The sequence below is a fragment of the Cryptomeria japonica genome, chromosome 1, assembly GCF_030272615.1.
Source record: "Cryptomeria japonica chromosome 1, Sugi_1.0, whole genome shotgun sequence".
In the NCBI taxonomy this organism is placed as follows: Eukaryota; Viridiplantae; Streptophyta; class Pinopsida; order Cupressales; family Cupressaceae; genus Cryptomeria; species Cryptomeria japonica.
In genome coordinates this window covers 685,106,249-685,127,332 of record NC_081405.1, presented here as the reverse complement: position 1 = coordinate 685,127,332, position 21,084 = coordinate 685,106,249, and the positions used below count along the sequence as shown (strand labels likewise).

The window sequence follows — 21,084 nt, the reverse complement described above, 5'->3', positions numbered from 1 at the left end:
TGGATCTAATCCTGCAAACGGGACATAGACATACTATATTAAGATGGGCCAACTTAATAATATTATAATAATTAGTTAAAAAAGTGTTCTTATACACATGATATTAAAAAGCATTTTTAAATACTTTTGGGGGGAGATTTGAATTGATGGGCCTAAAATGGAAAGACATAAAAGAAGAGTAAATGAATCAAAGGAACCATCCAATCTTTAGTTTGCAATTCAACATTTGAGCTTCATGTTCAATTTCACAACCAAGGATGATAACCCTTGGCAGTTCAGAGATCTTCGAGGACAGAAACCCTCTTGAATTTCAATCATTGAAGTGACAAAAACGCTCATCATATCTACACATAGGGGTTGCATATGAGCTGAATTTGGTGTCTTCATTTAAGTTTCAGGTTTGACCAGGTGGCATTTGCAAGCAAAGCATTGATATCACTAGTTTTCAAAATTTATGTGTTACTATTCACATCATTTCATCTTGCGCATCACATTGAGGAAGACCTTTTAATCTACACATGATTAGAGGAGTGATTGAGAACACAAGGAGATCACAGAATTTGTTGAGGAGTTCATACCCCAATCATGCCTATCATATGCAGATTGCGCCATTCCAAAATTGTTTGCAAGACTGCCACACGTGTGACAGCGGTGCTGAAAGCTAGTCGCATCCCATATCCTGCCTGATTGCACATATTTTTCAAGTGGCAAAGAAGATTTGAGCTGCTACAGCATTTGACAAGAGTGTCACTTCATACCCTAGGCATTCCACACCATATCAATAAGGATCATATATATAGTTTTAAGTTGCAAATTATGGAATAGAGATCTCAATATTATTATATATGGTGTGGACTGTGTAAGTTGTGGATTGTACTTCTTTATGTAATAAAAAGGCTGTAATCTAAGTTTTCTGTTGACACGACATTGTCTAGCAGTATGTAGAAATTGTTAAGTCTAAATATTATGATATGAGGAGGAGTTTTTGAATCACGATAGTTTGCTGTCATTAACTGCACCTCATAGTAATTCAGTTTTCAAGCTTTCATAAAATACCAAAGGGTTTATATCACCATTTAGTTTCACTTTCATTTGAGTTTGCTGTTCTAGCTCCATTCTTGTTTCTAGCAATCAGACAGAAAATATACAAAAAATTAAATATTTCATAGAAAACCAGTTTGGGGCACATTACAATGAATCCAATATTGAACTTAGAAATCAGATTGGAGAAGCCCAAGGACTGATGTGAACACTCTAGATAAAAGAATCTTTGACTATACCAATTAAAACCTATGAGATTAGTAAAATTAGAACTGTCAAAGGTTGGGAACCTCCTGTCGCTCCTGCTAATAGATTAAGCATTTTGCAGTCAGTCTGCTTTTGCTAAGTCAGATTAATTTTATACTGTGTAAGTTATCTCTATCTGCTTCTCTTTTGTTTATTCCCACTGACTTGCTTCAGTCATGAATATAGATATGATAGCTACAGACTTCTTGCCTGAGTGGCATGTAGTGTTTTACAAGGTAAGGTTGATGTCGTTTCTGTGGACTTTTGATCTAAAACTATCCAGTCTGAGGTTTCCTGATGCATTTCAGATGAACCAATTTGCAGACTCATCTATACCTCTATTGAATTGCTATTACAAAAACTATACAATATTTTTTAATATATAAAAAAAAAGCAAGTCATGACACAGATCTGACGACTTTTCTAAGAAAATCCTCTTGCTATAAACATATTATATAAAATATACAAAATTAGCATTTTGAATACATAGTAATTACATCTTAGCTAACAAATGACATAACTCACATCTATCGCAGATACAATAAAGCTATGTACGAAACCAAAAAAGATATTGCACACAGGACATATGTCAAAAAGGAAAGATTAACAGAGGAATGCAATTGTTCCATTTCAAAATCTTTAAATTTTAATTTTACGTGGATCTATACCTCCAAGAATAGATTCCCAAAATGAATTTTGTCACCAGCATTTACAAATATATCTGCTTTTGCTTTGCTTGCTTCTGATATCACAGACTTTACACCTGGCATTTTAATCTGCACCAAATAGATCAGTATGATTTTCACCTATAAAAGTGACTATGCAATTAAGCATAATTCATAAAGATCTAAAGCAGCCTAATTATCCCTTCCATTATCAAATTAAAATACAATTACTGAACGAATGTCCTTTGCAGCTCCAATCAGACGAGAATCACAAGATATATGTGATACAGAACTCACATGAAACATGTAATTAATACAATAGAAACATAATAGCATCATTCCATTAGAAAGCTCACCTTTAACAGGCCAGTCCCAGTGACGTGATCAGCATGGACATGGGTATTCATGGCATAAATCAACTTCAGTCCTAGCTCCTTGATCAGATTAAAATCCCTATCTGCTGTTTTATCCACTGGATCCACCAACTGAAGAGACAATTTTATATATAAATGGCAGAGGAAAAAAATGTTTCAATTCGGCATATAATTTTGATACCAAAGAAGAAAGATATGCCTTAAAATTTATAAATGTACACTGAAAATCACCATATGGAATGACAATTAAACCCAAGTCATAAAAGATCAAACACACTCAAAGATCAGTGACAATTGAGAACATGATTATACTAACAAACTTCATGCACTGATGATATCACACAGTTAAAGAGTTAAAAACAGTGATTTGTATCTTTTTAAGGTTTTAGGCTTTTAGCATTGGAGATGATATTCTATCCATGCCCTCCCACTTGAACTTTTGACTTGGAAATAAAAATGACATTTTTTTAAGAGGTTATGTTTGAAAGGTTCTCAAAAATGTTAGCCAAGAATTTATCCCCTGAACAATGTATGTTACAGCCTCACTTTAATTTTGACAAGCAAAAACACTTAAATACAAAACGATGGATTGCCTCACTGAAGTTCACACAAAAAAGGAAGTATATTATGTCATCAGATTTAAAAAATAGGCCAACAGGACTCAAACTACATTCTGCTACAACAGAAAAATAATCAAAAGTTGCCGGAGAGAACCTATGCTACTGATGAACATTTTCAAATCAAAAGAGAATGCAGAACACATATACATTTTGAAGGCCTACCTTGATTCTAGCATTTGGAAAGTCTTTGCAAAGATAGAGAATCAAAAATTCAAAACTATCCTGGAAAGCAGTTGAAAAGAAAGGAGATGGAAAAGAATTGAAAAGAATGCAGGATATCAATCTATATCTGTATCAGAACAATAATCCTTTCCACATTTTGGAATGGTTTGAAGAACTCATTTTGAAGTAATCCTTGTAACCTTTGAAGAATCTTTAAGGAAAGAAATCTGATCCATAAGGATTATGAAATTAAAATTTGAACAGTATGATGGAATTGGGACTCAGACAGAACAAAACAGGTGACATTAAAATCACAACTGCAGAAAGGAAAGGATCATTTTTCGCATTTTCAAGGTGGATATCATTCTGCTCATGACTTAAAAGTTAAAACACAAAAAGGAAGAGCTGTTGCAGGCTCTTCCAATATTCTCAATTGTTTTGATTATTACATCCAAAACACATGAAGTACAACCTCTCACATAAAGTCTACTGGTAGCCACAGATAATGTAGAAGTGTTCTAGGTAAATTCATCTGAGCTGGAAATGTGAAAATGTCTCACAGAACTTTCAGGTATTTGGATATTTTTCTCATTCTTTATGAAAACAACTGCAATCTTCACCTGGAAATGGAAATCCCCTTTCCTTGGACAGAGGAATTCATACATCCTTTCCCTTTGAGGTCAAAATGGTTGCAACACTCAAGAATCAATACAGCAGGCTATGTAATTGGATTTTAGCGGAACAAAATACTGGGATTTGAATTTATAGGGTTTTTATCTCTGTTGCAGGAGAAAGATAACATATCACTTATCTGAAGGCGCTTTCAGCAACTAAATGAAGTGGCATCCTGTTGATGTGTATTTTGTACACGACCAAACACAGAATAAAATACCCAGAGGTATCTTATCCTCTCTTGAGTAAAGTTACCGAATGCTGAAGATATCGCAAAGAAGGATCAATCGGTGAAACTTCAAGGTTCTTTTATGTAGGATCCCTACTTGCGGATAAGCACCAGTGGTCGTTGTGTTTACTGTTTTTTCAAGGGGCTTTACGTACTTTCAAAGAAAGCTTGTTCGTGCAACTACCTTCCAAATGAGGAAACAGGATTCTCCTAATACTAACAGATTTTCAAAAAAGATCAAAAGTTAAAGGTTTCGAGGAAGAGATACTTAAACTAATCCTAAGAGTGACTTAATGAGGACTAGCCTTGATAAGATTTTACCAATTTCAGTATCGCCAAAGGATTACAACTCCACTGGAATTGGTGCGATCTTCTAAGGGGATTCAACGATTTTCAAATCACCAAGGAAATAGATGCTATCAAGGAGATACATATCAATACTTCTAATGATGAATGAACTCTTAATCAATCTTAATGTTTCCAGTTGACCACACAAGGCGTTCTTACAATCAGTAAGAAGCTAGTGGTTTGGAATGTGAGTCTTATCGAAGATTAGGCACAACATTCGTCCTTCAAACTTAAAATTTAAATGCTATCTCTACTAAGAGTGATTCAAGAAGATAAACAACCATGAAAGTAGCCACAAGGATTGCAACAAAACACCATAACTTCAATATTTCATTGATCTCATAGCCAAATAAACAACAATTGTTCAACTTTCTCTCTTCACTACTCAATTCTTTGCTACTAACAAAATTAAACTTGCTTCTCTCCAACTTTCTAACTTTTCTATCTTCAAACCACTTCAAGAAGCAAACTTAGATCATTTTCCACCTGAGGAAGAAGGTTTCAAGGTCAAACAAGGTAGCAAATGAAGTTTATGATGAATTTCGCTCTAGACCCTTCGGAAGGGTCAGGAGCGAAATTTTCCTTTAAGCCAAAATCTTGTTCTTCAAAATTAATCAACTCCATCTCAAGGCAAGAACATACCAATTCATTCCCCAACATGCCCTAGAAACCAACACTTAGTCAAAATTTGAAAGGAAATGAGAGCTACAAAGTTTTTCGCTCTGGACCCTTTGGAAGGGTCAGGAGCGAAAATCATGTTTTGGGTTGGATCCTTGACTTTTCCTATTTTCATCCTCTTTGGGAGGCAAACATAGATCCTTCCTCATGCATCTCCACCTTGGTCTTGACTCTTGCTAAAGGAAAAATGAGTGTTTTCAAGAATTTCGCTCTGGACCCTCTGGAAGGGTCAAGAGCGAAATTCATCTTTTGGGCTAGAATCCTTCATCTTTCAATCTTGACAAGGCTAGAACATTCAAAAAAACCTTCAAACATGCCTTAGGAACAAGAAATTTGGCCTTGATAAGTGAGAATTTGAGGTCTTCAAGAATTTTCGCTCTAGACCCTTTGGAAGGGTCAGGAGCGAAATCCCTATTCTTGGCCAAGATCCTGACTTCATTTTCACATTTCTTCATTCAAACAAGCGTTTTTACCTTCATTCAAGCCTGGGAATGCGTTAGTTCTACGTTTTGGTCAAAGTAGAATGTCTTATGGAGAATTTCGCTCTGGACCCTTTGGAAGGGTCAGGAGCGAAATTCGCTTTGGACCCTTTGGAAGGGTCAGGAGCGAAATTTGACATTTTGATCTCTCTGTCAGGATCATTTTATGGAATATAACATTTAAGTATAAGTTATACTTTAAGTTATATTCCATATATACTGTCAGGATGTTTGAGAGTGGTTTCGGACCTCTAGGAGTTATATTGCAAAATCTAGTTTTTTGGAGGATTCTTCAGTTTTGCAGACTTAGTCAAATTTCAGGATCAGGACACTCCAAACTTAGCAAAATTTCAGGATCAAGACATTCCAAACAGCCAAATTTCAAGGCATTTGAAGATCAGGATGACATTCCAGACTTCATCACTCACCAACTTGACCTAGCTTGGAGCTTCAAGAATGATACTCATTCACCAAGCAAGACACAATTAGCAACAAGATCAAAACCAGGCCCTAAGGAAGACTTTCAAAGAAACCCTAATTCTAGGGCCCCAAAGACTCACCTCGGCTCAAGCAGAGCCTGCCATCCTAGTGATCCCCCTAGCGACACTCGAAAAGCAAAGGCTAACAGACAAAACCCTAAAAGACCTAGAAAACACACCCCAGAAGGCAAAAAGCAGGGGTCCCCATTTGCAATGGGGCGATGGGTGAATACGTCACAACACATCCAAAATCCAAAACAACCAATCAAAGATTTAAACCACCAAGAGAATCCAGAAAAGGAAATACATCCCAACAACAGTCTATTGACTCTATTCCAAACAAGTGAAAAAACAAAAATCATGGGTACAAGTAGCTAGGGGGAAAAGGGCACCTTCAATTGTAGTAGTAGTCCAAGCGAAATTCAAAATGAAGGCACGGCAAACCAAGGCTTTCAACCCTAGACTTTTCCATACATGCCTTTCTGCACAATCCCTTGGACCTAAAAGACATCTCAATGTTCAGTCTACAGAAGAGTACCTCCACGCATTGAAAACGAAATAGGAACTAATCTTTGTAACCAAAATATTTTCTTATAGGAGGAGACTCAAGTCATGGATGCCAATGAAAAAAATAAATGGGCTACGGTTTAGAACTGCAAGTGTATAAATTAATTCTCCTCACCATAGGTAATCAAAATCCTTGGCCATTTACATGATGAAGCTTCTGGGCTCAGTAGGTAATCCAAATATCTCTATTTGCTATCAGAAATCAGATGTTGTGGCACGGTCCTCTACAATTACCTTTTAGGAATGGTGCTGCATTATGTGATCATATTTTCATTGCTCATACACATGAGACACTTAAGCATGCCTTCACTCCAGTCCCAGGAATTTTCAGGTCTCAGCATTTCACCATGAGACATGTTGTTTAAGAGTCCACGGTCCTGTTGTGACCATTTCACACATCGCCCCATTAAAATGGGGACCCCCTCTTTTTTCTTTTGTTTTGCTTGTTCTTCTCTCTGCTTTTAGGGTTTTGAGTAAGTGAGTGAATCTTTTGGACTAGGGTTAAGCCTTAGGGGTTTCTTTTGGATATTTTCAAGCCGAAGTCCAGTAAAATTTTGAAAGATTATTATGCATCCTCCTGAGGCTTGCAATTTTGAAATAAGATACGCCAGTCAGGAAGTCAGGTATGTCTCAGGATGGGTCCAGTCAGGATTTTGAGGGCAAATTCAAGTTAGGTCTAAGTGTTAGCATTTTAATGATGGAATTGTACATTTTTTTTTGTCTGGGTAAATTTTGACCAATTTTTTGAAGACTTGGCAATTGATCCTGGCCTAACCCTGCATGATGAAGTGATTTGAAGATTTAAATTGTGATTATATTGGCTTGTAAAGGCAAAATCGCTCCTATCCCTCTCTCATGGACCAAGGCGAAAATGATATTTGGTGCATCTTGGTTACTGACTTGTTTTAATTGTTTTGTGTAGGGTCTCCAGCGGAGGTGATTGGACGTGACTTGACGATTTCAAAGATTTTGAAGACTCGAAAATGATAAATTTTGAAGGTTTAAGGTGAATTTGCTCCTGTCCTCTACTGAAGGACCAAGGCGAAGTGGTTTACTTAGGTCATTCTTGGCCTTGGTTGGTCAAATTGAAGCGCCAAGGATACAATGATGGATGAAATCAACATGATAGAACACCCAGACTTAGTCGAAAGCGATGAAAGGTTGAACTTTTTACCTAGCAGGATGAATTCGCTCCTGTCCCTCACCAAGGGACTAGAGCGATTTTCTTTGTATGCACCTTTTTGGACCTTTTCAGGATTTGGGCTCTTGTTCATAGTTTGCAAAAAGATGGTATCTTCCCCAGCAAAGGAAGTTTGAGATGAAAATTGTAATGATTTGGTCTTAAGGACAAAAGGCGCTCCTGTCCCTCACTGAAGGACCGGAGCTTGAATTCCAAATTTGCATTTTCCTTGCAAGATTTAAGTGATTTCGTGATTTGAAGAGGTCAAGAGAAATATGTTTTGCCCGTTGAATATAACTTGAATAGGCCACAATGGAGAGAATCAACCCAAGTTGCAATAGGCGCTCCTGTCCCTCACCAAGGGACCAGAGCGATTTTCAAATGATGCTCCTGTCCCTCTCCAAGGGACCAGAGCGATTTTCTCACAAGACAAACTTTTGGCAAAGGAAAAGCAAGTTTCATGTTTGAGATGAATGAAGGAGGACATAATCAATTCATTGAAGATAATTTTGGAAAGTTAGCAAAACACAAGTGAGCTCATAATGGCCAAGGCGCTCCTGTCCCTCTCCAAGGGACCAGGGCGAAAAACACATTATCAAGTCTTCCCCTCCACATTTGGACAAATCCAGGCCAAGGCACGAGATTGGGGTGATATTTAAAGTGCTTCAAGGAAGAATGAAGTTGCAAAGACCACAAACTTGATGAAAATTGGCTAGGGTGCTCCTGTCCCTCACCAAGGGACCAGAGCGAAATCTTCAAATTTGCCTAATAGCCTAACATTTTGGAATGCTACTTTCGTTTCAAAGACTCAAGATGGAATAAGGAATGATTGTTTTATGCCTTGAAGATAATTAGATATTGATATGGTGCTATGGACTAAAAATCGCTCCTGTCCTTCACTGGAGGACCAGGGCGATTTCTATAAAATCAACAATTTTCCTCCAAAGCCATGCCAAGACAAGGTGATACAAGATGGGAAATGTCTTTCGAAGGACGATGAACAAGGAATTGACCCCAAGAATCAACAATCTTAAGCTCAAATGCAAAAATCGCTCCTGTCCTTCACTGGAGGACCAGGGTGAAAATCCTTAGAAGAGCTCATTTTGTCTTGAGAAAACGAGTTGAAAATGCACTGAAGGGACAATAAGGATCATTGCTTACCCCACCACATGAATTGGCGATTTGGAAGACAAGGACCAAGGACAAAGGGTGAGATCGCTCCTGTCCCTCACCAAGGGACCAGGGCGAAAATACTTTAAGGCAAGCTCCTTCCAAAGAAGGAATGAATTAAACTCAAGGTTCCCAATAAAAATGCTATTTTGGACGTCCAGGAAGAGACTTTGAACGTGAAAAGCAAGAAATACAAGGCCAAAATGAAAAGGCGCTCCTGTCCCTCTCCTAGGGACCAAAGCGAGGTTCTTAACAAAGTGATATTTTTACCATGCCTAGGCGCCAATGTCCTCTAAGACACATTAAATGCCAATTTCGCTAAAACTCCAAAATATTTTAAAATCAAATTGACATTTAATAAGAGCACATAGCATTTAATAATTAATTTTGAGCCTTAAAAAATCAAAAAAAAAATTTATAAAGGCATTTAAAATTAATTTTTTATTAAATTAAGTTTAAAATGGAGCGCTTAAGGCATCTTTTTTAATGTTTTTTGCTAAGTCGGCCTTCTCCTTTTATTAATTTTTATTTATTTTTGGCTTATTTTCCAAGTCGGCCTATGGGAAATTGCAATGGTGAGCGCCTATATAAGAGAGGTATTTTGAGCGATGTTAATCCATCATTTATCCATTCATTCAAAGTGCGATTTGGAAGAACAAGAAGGAGTGCGAAGTTTGATTTAAGAGGAGCGAACTTTGTTGGAGGCTAGAGGTGGAGCGAATTTTCCTCAAGGCGTTGAAGACTAAAGGTGGTGGAGTTGAGGCTAGTGAAGATAAAAGGGAGGCGCATTTTGCTAAAAGACTTCGATCTACCTTTTTCCTAGTGAATTTCATTATTTTGCATCATTTTTTAGAGTTAGTTCTCAAGAGGAGGTATGGCGAGATCTCCCTTGTTCAAATGTTGAAATTTTGAATTTTGAATTCCAAATTGCATAGTTATATTTAGGAAATGATTATCCAAAGATTTATCATGAAGTTTCCTAAATTTAAAACTTAATCTATATTTCTACGTTGCAAAGTATATTGCTCATTATGAAATGTTGTGTAGGTATCAAGATGGCGACCCCGAAGGCAGGAGCATCCACTAGTCGTCCAGCTCTCATGAAGGAAGATCAAAGGAATGAAGAATTGGAGACCAAGATCGTGTCAAAATGGAGCAACATTGGAGATACCAACTTGGGAAACTTCAGTGTGAAGAAGTTTCAAGAGGTCCCTTATATTGGAAAGCCATCACCTGTCGCAAGGAGAATAATTGAAAGTGGCATTATCAAGGCGGCCGGTTTCCCTCCAGCAGTCCAGTGCCATGAGCTGATGATCGAGTGTGCCCGCCATTATGACCCACAATCAAGATCAATCATGTCCAAGGAAGGAAACACTCTGGCTTACCTTTCAGAAGAGGCTATCAGTGAAGCTCTCCATCTGCCAGAACATAAAGATATGAGTTACAAAAGCTTAGAAGGAGCTAGGTCCATGTACGAAGATGATCCAAACACTTGCTTGAGCATCATCAATAAGAATTGGTTACTCAAAAGTCATCCTCGCCTGAGCAAGATTCCCAACATGCCACATAGGATCGACTTCCAGGAGGAGTACAGAGATTTGATAACTTTACTCAATCGAGTTACAGGGGCTCCTCAAGCCTTCTATTTTGAGAAGTGGATGTTCTACTTCATCCAAGTGATAGTTCAAGGGAAAGGAACAATTCATTGGGCTAGAATTATTAGCCATTGCTTGGATGTGCAGTTGAGAAGACTGAAGGCTACCAAGTCATTCCACATGAGCTCGTACATCATATATGCCTTGATCAGGAGTTTTGAATATGCAGGACTACCTCACAGAGGAGTGATCGGAAGAGGGCCCGGGGAAGTCAGAGTTTGTGAATCTTATGTTCATTTGCATCACCCACCTGGAAGTAACTACAAGTTAGTCAATGATACCTTCACGATGAACATCACCAGGACATTGCAAGGCGGGATTCACAATCGGCTATCTCAAGATGCACAGGAACTTGTGAAGAGGTATGGTGCTTGGTTTATCCAATTCCAGAAGTTTACATATATTAGAGTTCATGGGTGTCCTTCACCTCCATATATGTTGCCAAGATATCCGACAGACAGAATAGTGTTACTGGAGGTGACTAGGCAGTTGGCAGCTTATGCAAAGGCATTCAGACACAGGCATGGAAATGGAATTCCTGTGCCTATCATTCTAGGGAATTCAGTTGAGGTATGTCCTAATGCTCTAGCCATGGATGATGCAGAGAAAGAATTGGCCTTATATTCATTTTCATTCTTTGCCTTGAGAGAGAACTTTGATCCTTATGGATATATAGAAGAAACAGTTGGTAGAAAGTACAAGCACGAATTTCAGATAGAGGACTTTTTGATGAATCTCTCAGATGATTTAGAAGTGAAAAGAAAGATGCATTCCAGGTTACCTTTGGATTTCATCAGGAAATGCAAAATTTACAGAGTGGTTGATCAAGCTCAGGACAGTGGCAGACATCTCCAATCATCTTATGACCGAGAAGACAAAGCAGTAAAGATAGATTGGAACGAGCCTGAGATTACAGACTTGAGAACTTTGATGGCTCCAGTTTTGTCTTGTACTCGCAGATGGGTTGATGTGCAACATCAAAAGTTGAGAGAACAGAACATACCTATGACTTTTACTTTGGAGGAAAGGCCAGGGGAAGGAGGAGCAAGCACAAGCGAAGGCAATCCTCATCCTAGGAGCACAAGTGAAGGCAATCCTCACCCTAGATGCGTAAGTGAAGGCAATCCTCATCCTAGAAGCGCGAAGAGGAAAGAAAGACCTGAGAAAAGGGAACCCTCCAAGAAGAAGCAAGAGGCCCATCGAAATCACTCATCTGGCACATCTTCCCGACATGAAAAAAGGACAAGTCAAGGACAAGAGAAAAGGGTACTAGAAGTTGAGGAATCTATGGACTCAATGGTCCAGAATGATAAACATGAAGAAAGGCAAGCACCTCAACGTTCATCAAGTCAATCTCCCCAAGTCAATGAGCTACATGAAGACAAGAATAATGAAGTGACATCTCCTCTCAGAGAAGAAGAACCATTGCCTAAAGAGATACAAGTTAGAGAGACAAGGTCCGCCATTCCAGATTGGTTAAAGAAGAGGCTAACAAGGGTGATTGTGATCGAAGACGAAGATAATGTGATTGATTTAGAAAGCCTTGTTGGAAATTCTCAGGGAGTAACAGAAAGGAAGAAGGCCACCAAAATGTCCAAGATGATCAGAGATGAGACAAGGTCCAAGAAATTGCAGATAGCTACACCGGCAGTGGACAAGTACGAAGGTGAAATCCTTGCAAAGGAGTATGATGTAGAAACATTTGAACTTGGTCCACTCACAGCCGAGCAGACACTGGATGAGGCAACTGATTCATTTGAGGCACTTAAAGACAAGCTTAAAGAAGAAATGGAAAAGATTAGAAAGCTTGAGCAAGAGGTCAGTGCTTGGAGAGGCTACTTTAGCCATCTCAATCAGCCTTTGGGACGTCAGGATCCAGTAGTATCTCCTGTGCAAGCACTTCCCCTTGAATCAGTTGGTGAGGCAGAAAGAGTTAAGAGCTTGGTCCAGCTTATGAGCTCTTGGATTGACAAATCCCATACCGTTGCCATTGAGTTCGCAACAAGAATGATGCAGACTACCCATCGAGCTATCCAGGTCCTTGAGATCATTCACAACCTAATGATAACAGTAGCCGCCTTTGCCCAAACTAGAGATGTTATCATTCCTGTTCTGCAAATAATCAGGCAAACACCAAGGAAGATCTTAGCACAAGAAAAGATAATGGATGGAGGAGCTCATAATTTACTCCAGCGGTCAACTCTACTCCAGATGAAGGAAGTTCTTTTCGAAGACATTAGTACCAAATGCAATCAGGTTGAGGAGGTCATCCATCCAATTCAGGACAGGGTGTTTGAGGTGTTATGTTCTATTCTTGGCAGGAGGATTGAAGATGAGACAGATGTGAATCTTCAAGAATTGGAGGAGAAGGTCAAGGTCATATTTTGCAAAGATGAGAATGTTATCACAGATGAGCAAAGGGATCAAATGTTCGCTACTATGCTCCTGATTGAGAAAATCAAAGAACTCGAGCCTGGATGGGACAGAGCTCTTCTCAAGGCTTTTGATCAGGTCATCCACTTGGAGGAACGAATGAGGAATCTTCCAGAGATTCCTATTGCTGAGATCGAGGGAATTGTGTCTAGATTCACTGCATATGCTAAGAAGGAGCATTGGAAAGGGAACAAGGTTCTAGAAGAGAGGTTGTTATAGATGATGTGGCACCTTAATTATCATTGGTCTATGTTTCCTAGATTTTTGTGCCAATTAAATATTTGGCTATGCATTTAATATTGTTCAATGAAGGGGGGAACTTTTTGTAATAAAACCCTAATTAGGGTTTAGGTGTCAAAATCTCAACCATTGATCTTCTTTTGATCTGGGTCGTTCACTGTAATTGAGGATGCTATATATACCCTCACTCATTTTCATTAGAATATAGATAGAGAATAGCAGAATAGAATTAGAGCTTTTGGAGAGAAGAAAGTTATTTTGTAGCAAGATTGAGTTTTGAAGAGAGAATTTTGAGCAATTGTTGTCTATTTTTGGCTTAGAGATCAATAAAATATTGAAGTTATGGTGTTTTATTGCAATTCTTGTGGCTACTTTCATGGTTGCTTACTTTCTTGAATCATTCTTGGTCGAAGTAGTATTTAAATTTGAAGGACTAAGTGTTGGGCTTGATCTTTGGTGAGGTTTACGTTCCAAACCACTAGCTTCTTGCTGATTGTAAGGACGCCTTATGTGGTCAACTGGAGATATTTGGATTGCTTAAACCTTCAGTCATTATTGAACTATTGATATGTACCTTCATGGTAGTGTCTATGATTCTTGATGAATTGAAAAATCATTAGTCACCTTAGAAGATCGCATCAACTTCAATAGAGTTGTTATTCCTTGGCAATACTGAAATTGGTAGAATCTTACCAAGTCTAGCCTACATTGAGTCATTCTTAGGATTAGATTAGAATTCATCTCCTGCAAACCCTACCTTTTGATCTTTTTGAGAACTTGTTAGTTTTAGGAAATTTTGTTCCTGTACGGAAACGTAAGGCCCCCTTGATGAAACAGCATTCACAACGACCACTGGTGCTTATCCACACGTAGAGACCCTACATCGAAGAACCTTGGAGTCGTCCTGATTGATCCTTTTTTGCGACATCTTCAGCAATCAGAGGCTTTATTCAAGAGAGGATAAGGTACCCTTGGGTATTTTATTCTGTGTTTGATTGTGTACAAAATACACGTCAACAGGTCCCTAGGATGCCTACCTCATTTATACCTTTGTTCTAGGGTGTCAATACTAGCTGCAAATTTGGTTTCTAGATACATGTAATTTCAAGTTCAAAGGGACACACCTTCTCTCCAAGATATCTTCATAGAAGTTTGTACTTTTTATTGTCTATCAGTGGCATCACTCTTTGTTGTGCACAGTGATGGTGATCTGTGTTGAGGTCTCTATCATCCAATTGCTTGTTACTCCTCATTGGGTGATATACTTTTAGGTATATTTAACACCTAATTTAGAACCCAAAAATGCTTATATATGTTTTTTACAAAGGATGAGTTTTCATTTAGGCATGGGATCCTAAAGTGTTTGGTTTATAATGGACCTAAATTGATAAGGTAAATCTTTTCATGTCTTATGAAAGGCATCAACTACAGTCGAGTGTGTTAAATGGCCTTCATGTTCTTCACCAAATACTTTATTTTCCAAACTTGACAGATTTTATTGCTTCCCTCATCATAGTAGTGCATGTTTTGAATTGTGTTCTTGCCATCTGATTTTCCCACACTAATGATTTTCTTATCTCCCATTAGCTCCCTGCAATCAAATTGTTTTAATTTTCACTCTCTGCACATCTTCCCAGTCTTTCCCAATCGCATCTACAATCCTTCAATATTTATTACATCATGATCCATTTGGATGTTAAAATTGTTGGTGTGAATAGAGTGTTTTACTTAACTAGTCCCCCTACTAGGTCCTATTCACACATGTTCACATGTTAAGTTTACTTAGGGCTTTAGGGATATTTCTAGAAGTCTCTAGTACACATGCAATCTTATCTTTAATTGTCCCATGAAATAGGATTAAGAGACTTGTCACAATCTTGTCTTGTCCTATCTCTCAATCTTGCCTTCATAAGCAAGGCTTCATATGTATTTTGTAGTATCATTGACTTAGTATTGATCATTGCAACATTATTGCATCCATAAACAAACAAATTATCCTCTAGCTCCACTCTCTTGTAGAAGGTTATTTTTGGGTTTCAAAGTGAATTTGAGAGCTCGAGTCCTTGTGTAACTCTTACATGGTATCAAAGCTTCAAATCTACAAATCCCTTCGTAGATCTGAGGATGATTCAATATGAGCTTTTGTTGGGTGCATTTTGAGGCAAAAAGGACCTCACAATAAGAGTCTGGAAGGCCCAAAAACCACTACTTCCATAAATAAAACTTGATATTTGGACAATAGAAAAAAATTGGCCATTTTTGGGGGGTTTTAGATTTTCAGTTGGAAAAAAATTGTACTATCATGTGAAATCCATACGATCCATAGGATTCATAATGTACATCATCAACTCGGTCATACATAGTCAGCAACCTACAGCATCAACAATACAAACAACATATTCCAAGGAATATTCTCTACACAATGTTAATGTTAATCTACATCACCGTGGCGTCAATAATGGCACAGTATGCAAACAAAATTATTAAAAATTATCAAAGATTAAATGGCACAATTCTTTCAATGCCTAGTCACAATTTCTCCCAACAAATGGTTCTTGCCAACCCGTGGGGACTTATCATCCACAAGTGACATGGCCAAGTTCGTCGCCTCTACTCAATTTATGTCCTAAACACTGCCAAAGAACCTACTCCCGTGATTTTCACCACCCCGAAGTACAGTGCCATCAATTTTTGCCACCCTCGAAGGTTGCATTGCCCAAATTTTCTGCTAAAGCTGGTGGCCTCGCCCAAACAGTGTCAGAGAAGCACTTTTGCCTTGCTAAAAAAGTTGTTTTTTAGAGTCACAACTATTTGCCCAAGTATCAGGTTTTCAATTTCTTATAGTCATTGGAAAGCTAGTTCCACATACTTTCTAGTAGTGTAAGTTTCATTATCGAATTTTTCTGTTGGTTCATTTTATTGCTGATTGAAGTCCAAATTCCATTTTTTACTTTCAAGCTCGTCACTTTTTGCCTACTTATCTAATTTTTGTGATTCTTCTAGAATTGGAAATGTATTAAAGAGCTCGTCAAATCTATTCGTGCACTTTTTCCAAAATTAGTCTCAATTATCTTTTATTCAAGTGTCAATCTTTTAGGGGGATTTCATTTTTAGTATTGATCATATTGAGGAGATTCTAACTTCCATTTAAGGTTTCATGTCTATGTAATTTGGAGATCTGTCTTAGTTCAATATGGGTTTTGCATTTCATCCTTCTCTAATCATCTTTAAAATAGGAAACTATAAGCAATGGAGAGATGGTATCCTTAAACATCCTTGTTGGCTTCATCTTTTGCCATATTTGTATGGTCTTGGTCCTCAACCAAGTACTACTTGCAAAAAAAATGCTTGGACAACTAAAAATGAACCTATTATGGGATTGATTGGTTTATATGTTAATGATGCCACTTGGGGTGCCATTGCTCACATTGAGTGTCCTCATGCTCTTCAAATTAAAGTTTGGAAGATATATGGAGATCGTGATACACAACCATTTCCAAATTATCATGTTTCAAACTGTCTTTACCTCTTGATGATTCAAACAATATACCATATGATTATGATACTATTCAAGAGTTTTCTTTTTTGGAGAGCTTTGCATCCTTAGATAATGAGGATGATGAGGTTTCTTTAGATTCTCCTTCTCCTACCATAGAGATAGTTGTTGATCCTTCACCTTCATTGATTCCTTGTGCAAAATCACTGATTGAGACTCCCTTCTTTCCTACTTTTTTAGAATTACTTCACTTCACCAAGATCATCAGTCTTTCAAATTCAGCTTTGTGGGATGATTACTTGATAGGTATTTCCAATTTGTTTTGAGTCTCATATTGCAGATTTGGAGGACACACATGAGGATATCCAGATCCTCTTGGACAACAGTTACAACACAATTGTTATCACATCATTGTCTTTGGAGATTGTTGTTGATGGGTTTTCACAGTCTTGATTTGTCATCTCCTTTGATTGGGGTAGCACGTGATTTTGTTGTGGCATACTCTAGCATGGAGACACTTGAATAGTTTTCAAAGATACCCATCATGAGACTTCTTCCCTCATCACTCTTCTTGGAGTTGGAGTTTTGTTGATGTGTCTTTTGTACACGACCAAACGCAGAATAAAATACCTAAAGGTACCTTATCCTCTCTTGAACAAAGTTTCCCGACTGCTGAAGATCTCACCGAAGGATCAGTCGGAGTAGTTCCAAGGTTCTGATATGTAGGTTCTCTACGTGTGGATAAGCTCTTTGCGGTACGATGTGATTTTGTTGGAATCACAAGGGGACTTACTTTCGACGACATGAACATCTGATTTGCTTTGGATATTACTGGAATGTGGAACTTCATCGGCCCTTGATTTTGAAAAAAGGAAAAAAGGATAACGGTTGGATCGGGATCTATTTCCATCACTAAGAACGTAAGAGCAATGAATGACCTTTGATGAAATTCTAACTAAGTCTTGCTTTGACATCCTAGGATCATCTCCACAAGATTAGTGTGATCTTCTGAGGAAAGCTTTATGATGTTTAGATCACCGCTACAAGCATGGACACCGTCAAGTTGATGCATATCAATGAAGAAGCAATAATTGAAGTTAAGCTTAAGTTGAATTATTCCAGTTGACTACGCAAGGCAAGTCTGCAATCAACAAACCGCTAGTAGCATGGATATACGAATTTCACCGTTGATCATACAAATTTCTTCCATTCACCTAATAACATGAAATTAAATTTGAGAAGTATAGAGACCATGCAAATTGTAGAATCAACACATAGAATTCACCATTCCTTCAATGAAGTTTACATGTCTTTTGCAACAACATCTTGGCAACAATCTTTGCCTTCTCTTTCTACTGTACTCTAAAATGCTACTACTAATTATTAACTATTCTCTCTAACTATTTCCTATTCTATGACTATTAACTATTAGCTAACTATTAACTATTAACCTTTACAAATGAGGAGCCAAGGCTTTATACAGAGAACCCTTTACAAACAGACGGCTCTGATTGTCTTAGAATCAATGGCTAGGATTACAAGATAGAAACCCTAATTAGGGTTTGTTACAACAAACTTCCTCTAGCAAATGAGAAAATTACATTCCAAGAGTGAGGACCAATAGGAAGCATGGGTAGGTACACCGAAGTTGGTGCCGCCTTCGATAGATTAGATACATTGAATCTGGTCCTACTGAGGTGGACCAATCCTACCAGAGGAATGATGACTGGGATGCCACCTTGCCTAATGCTTGTGACTTGGTTGATCCTCCTCTGTCTTTGATATGATGAATGATGTACTTCCTTTGCTTGACCAGGCTTCCTTATTGTCAAGTCTTCCTTCTCCAGTAGCATATCTCGCCCTGAAGTGCTGGCAAAGCCTTTCTTTGTCATCTTGTGGTAGAATGAGGTCGTGAGGCTAACTTGAACTCCTTGAACACCCCTAGTCTTCCAACGCTTCAAAGCACCTTGATTCCTCCCTTTTTGCATGTGGAACGTCCTTGATGATGATGGACTGGAAGAGGTCGTCCTTGTCCTAGCTTGGTCTCCTCCTATCTACAAAATAAATCAAAGGATGATTAAATACATATGACATATTCATTTCAACATAGCATTTTCCACCTTAAATCATTAATGAGAAGACATCAAAATGGAATTTCACTCAATATCCTCTCCAGGGACAAGCCCTATAAGAATTTCGCTCTGGACCCTTTGGAAGGGTCAGGAGCGAAATTTGGATTTTAGCTCTAATTTCATCATCTCCTTGCCTTGAACTTTTCTTGACCTTTCAATCGCTTTCTCCTGAAGACATCATTGATTTGACCTCCAAAAAGACCAAAAAAGAGGATTTCGCTTTGGACCTTGACCAAGGACAAGACCTATAAGGAATTTCGCTCTGGACCCTTTGGAAGGGTTAGGAGCGAAATTCACATTTTAGGACAAATTCTATCATTTCTCTACTCCAAAATGCCTTCCAAGGCAAGCATACACTAGTCTTCTCTCCACCAAGGCCTGGGAATCCATCTCTTAATCTCAATCATGGGCAAATTAGGTGATTTGGGGAATTTCACTCTGGACCCTTTGGAAGGGTTAGGAGCGAAATTCAAGTTTTAGAATTATTTCTTTACTTCCTTCACTTCAATTCACCTTACAAGGCAAGAATACCTCACTCCACCTTCAACCATGCCATAGGGATCAAAGTTTTGGATTCACTCAAGGAGAAAATAGGTGGTTTGAAGAATTTCGCTCTGGACCCTTTGGAAGGGTCAGGAGCGAAATTCATTCCTTGCTTGTTTTCTCTTGCTTAGCTCCATTCTTCTCACTTTGTTCCCTCTTGACTCTCCCTTTGGATCCTTCTCTCATGCTTGCAACACTTTGTTTGACCTCAAAATGGCTAGAAAGGAGAATTTCGCTAAAAATCATGGCCAGTGACAGGACCTATCTAGGATTTCGCTCTAGACCCTTTGGAAGGGTCAGGAGCGAAATTCATGTCCTAGCCTAAAATCTCCATCATTGGTGGCCACAATCCATTCCAAGGTATGCCTAGGGGTCCTTCCAAGCTCAATCTACCTTGATCCACACTTAGCTTGACACAAAAATGAAAGGAAAAGGTGGATTTTAGGAATTTCGCTCTGGACCCTTTGGAAGGGTCAGGAGCGAAATTCCTAAAATCCACCTTTTCCTTTCATTTTTGTGTCAAGCTAAGTGTGGATCAAGGTAGATTGAGCTTGGAAGGACCCCTAGGCATACCTTGGAATGGATTGTGGCCACCAATGATGGAGATTTTAGGCTAGGACATGAATTTCGCGTCAGGAGCGAAATTCACCTTCTTGAGCTTATTTCATCATTTTTGCACTTCAATTCACCTCAAAGGTCAAGGAAACATTACTCCATTCCTCTCTAGGCCAAAAAAAACCAAAATTTTGACTTGTTTTGAAGGGGAAATAGGTGATCTTATGTAATGTCCCCTTTCTAGGTGACAAGAGAAGAGTAGTGGGATGGTCTATTATTTGGATCTCGTAGGCTGGCAGTGGTGGATAGAGACTCATGTAGGGTATTCAGTATCCGGAGTTGGCATTTCAGACGGTTTGAGGGCCATTGGGAGCAGTTCCTTGATTTTAAGGAGATTCCCTATTTTTTAGGAGGTTGTGGCAGTTCCCATATTGGAGGTTCCACGGGACCATGTCATGGTTTCAGTTTCAGGGAGTTTGGGTGTGTTTCCTAGTTTCTAGGAGCATCCCTAGATTTTAGGGATGGGACTGCCAGTTAGCTCAGCTTTTTCGGCATTGGTCACAGATAGGTGACAAAGTTATATTCATGATTGTTTGGTCATTTTGGGCTATTATTGGATATCTGGAGATATTTTAATATATTTAAATATTTCCTAAGTTAGCGATTAAATAAATTAAAATAAGGCTATGTATTTAGTCATTTCAGAGTAATAAGGGGTTTTTGGCTTCATCTGGGTTGATATGCCTATGTGTTATAGCTCGTTGGAAAGGTCTTGAACTTTGCTACATGATTCTCACCTTCTGGAGTCTTTTTGGATGCCTGAAGCTATTTATTTGCAATTTAGTGTTATTTTCCTATAGTTGACGCCATAATTAGAAAATAACACTCTTTTCATAATGCGCCAACTTTACTCCCTTTTAGGGTTTGGCTTGGAAAGGAAAGGAGATATAAGGAGATGAAGACCAAATTGTTCATGATTATCTTTTTACCCAATCAAACTTATTTTTGCGAATTAGCTCTGAGTGGGCGATTCTTCATCTGGGACGCAAACCCCAAGATCTGGACTGGCTGGGACGTAGCCATCAATAGTTATTGGCATTGGATTCTTCAGGTAGAGTGC

General features: G+C 38.4%; 1 protein-coding gene across 1 annotated transcript in view; it reads right to left on the bottom strand.

Annotated features, from left to right (window-relative positions):
- The window catches only part of LOC131048854 (persulfide dioxygenase ETHE1 homolog, mitochondrial), a 113,667-nt gene that overhangs the window by 56,962 nt on the left and 35,621 nt on the right, over nt 1–21,084 (bottom strand). The window contains exons 2-3 of the mRNA XM_057982929.2: nt 2,309–2,437; nt 1,956–2,063 (exon numbers count right to left, since the gene is read on the bottom strand). Coding sequence (XP_057838912.2) covers nt 1,956–2,063; nt 2,309–2,437 — 237 coding nt within the window. The remainder of the gene's footprint in view (nt 1–1,955; nt 2,064–2,308; nt 2,438–21,084) is intronic.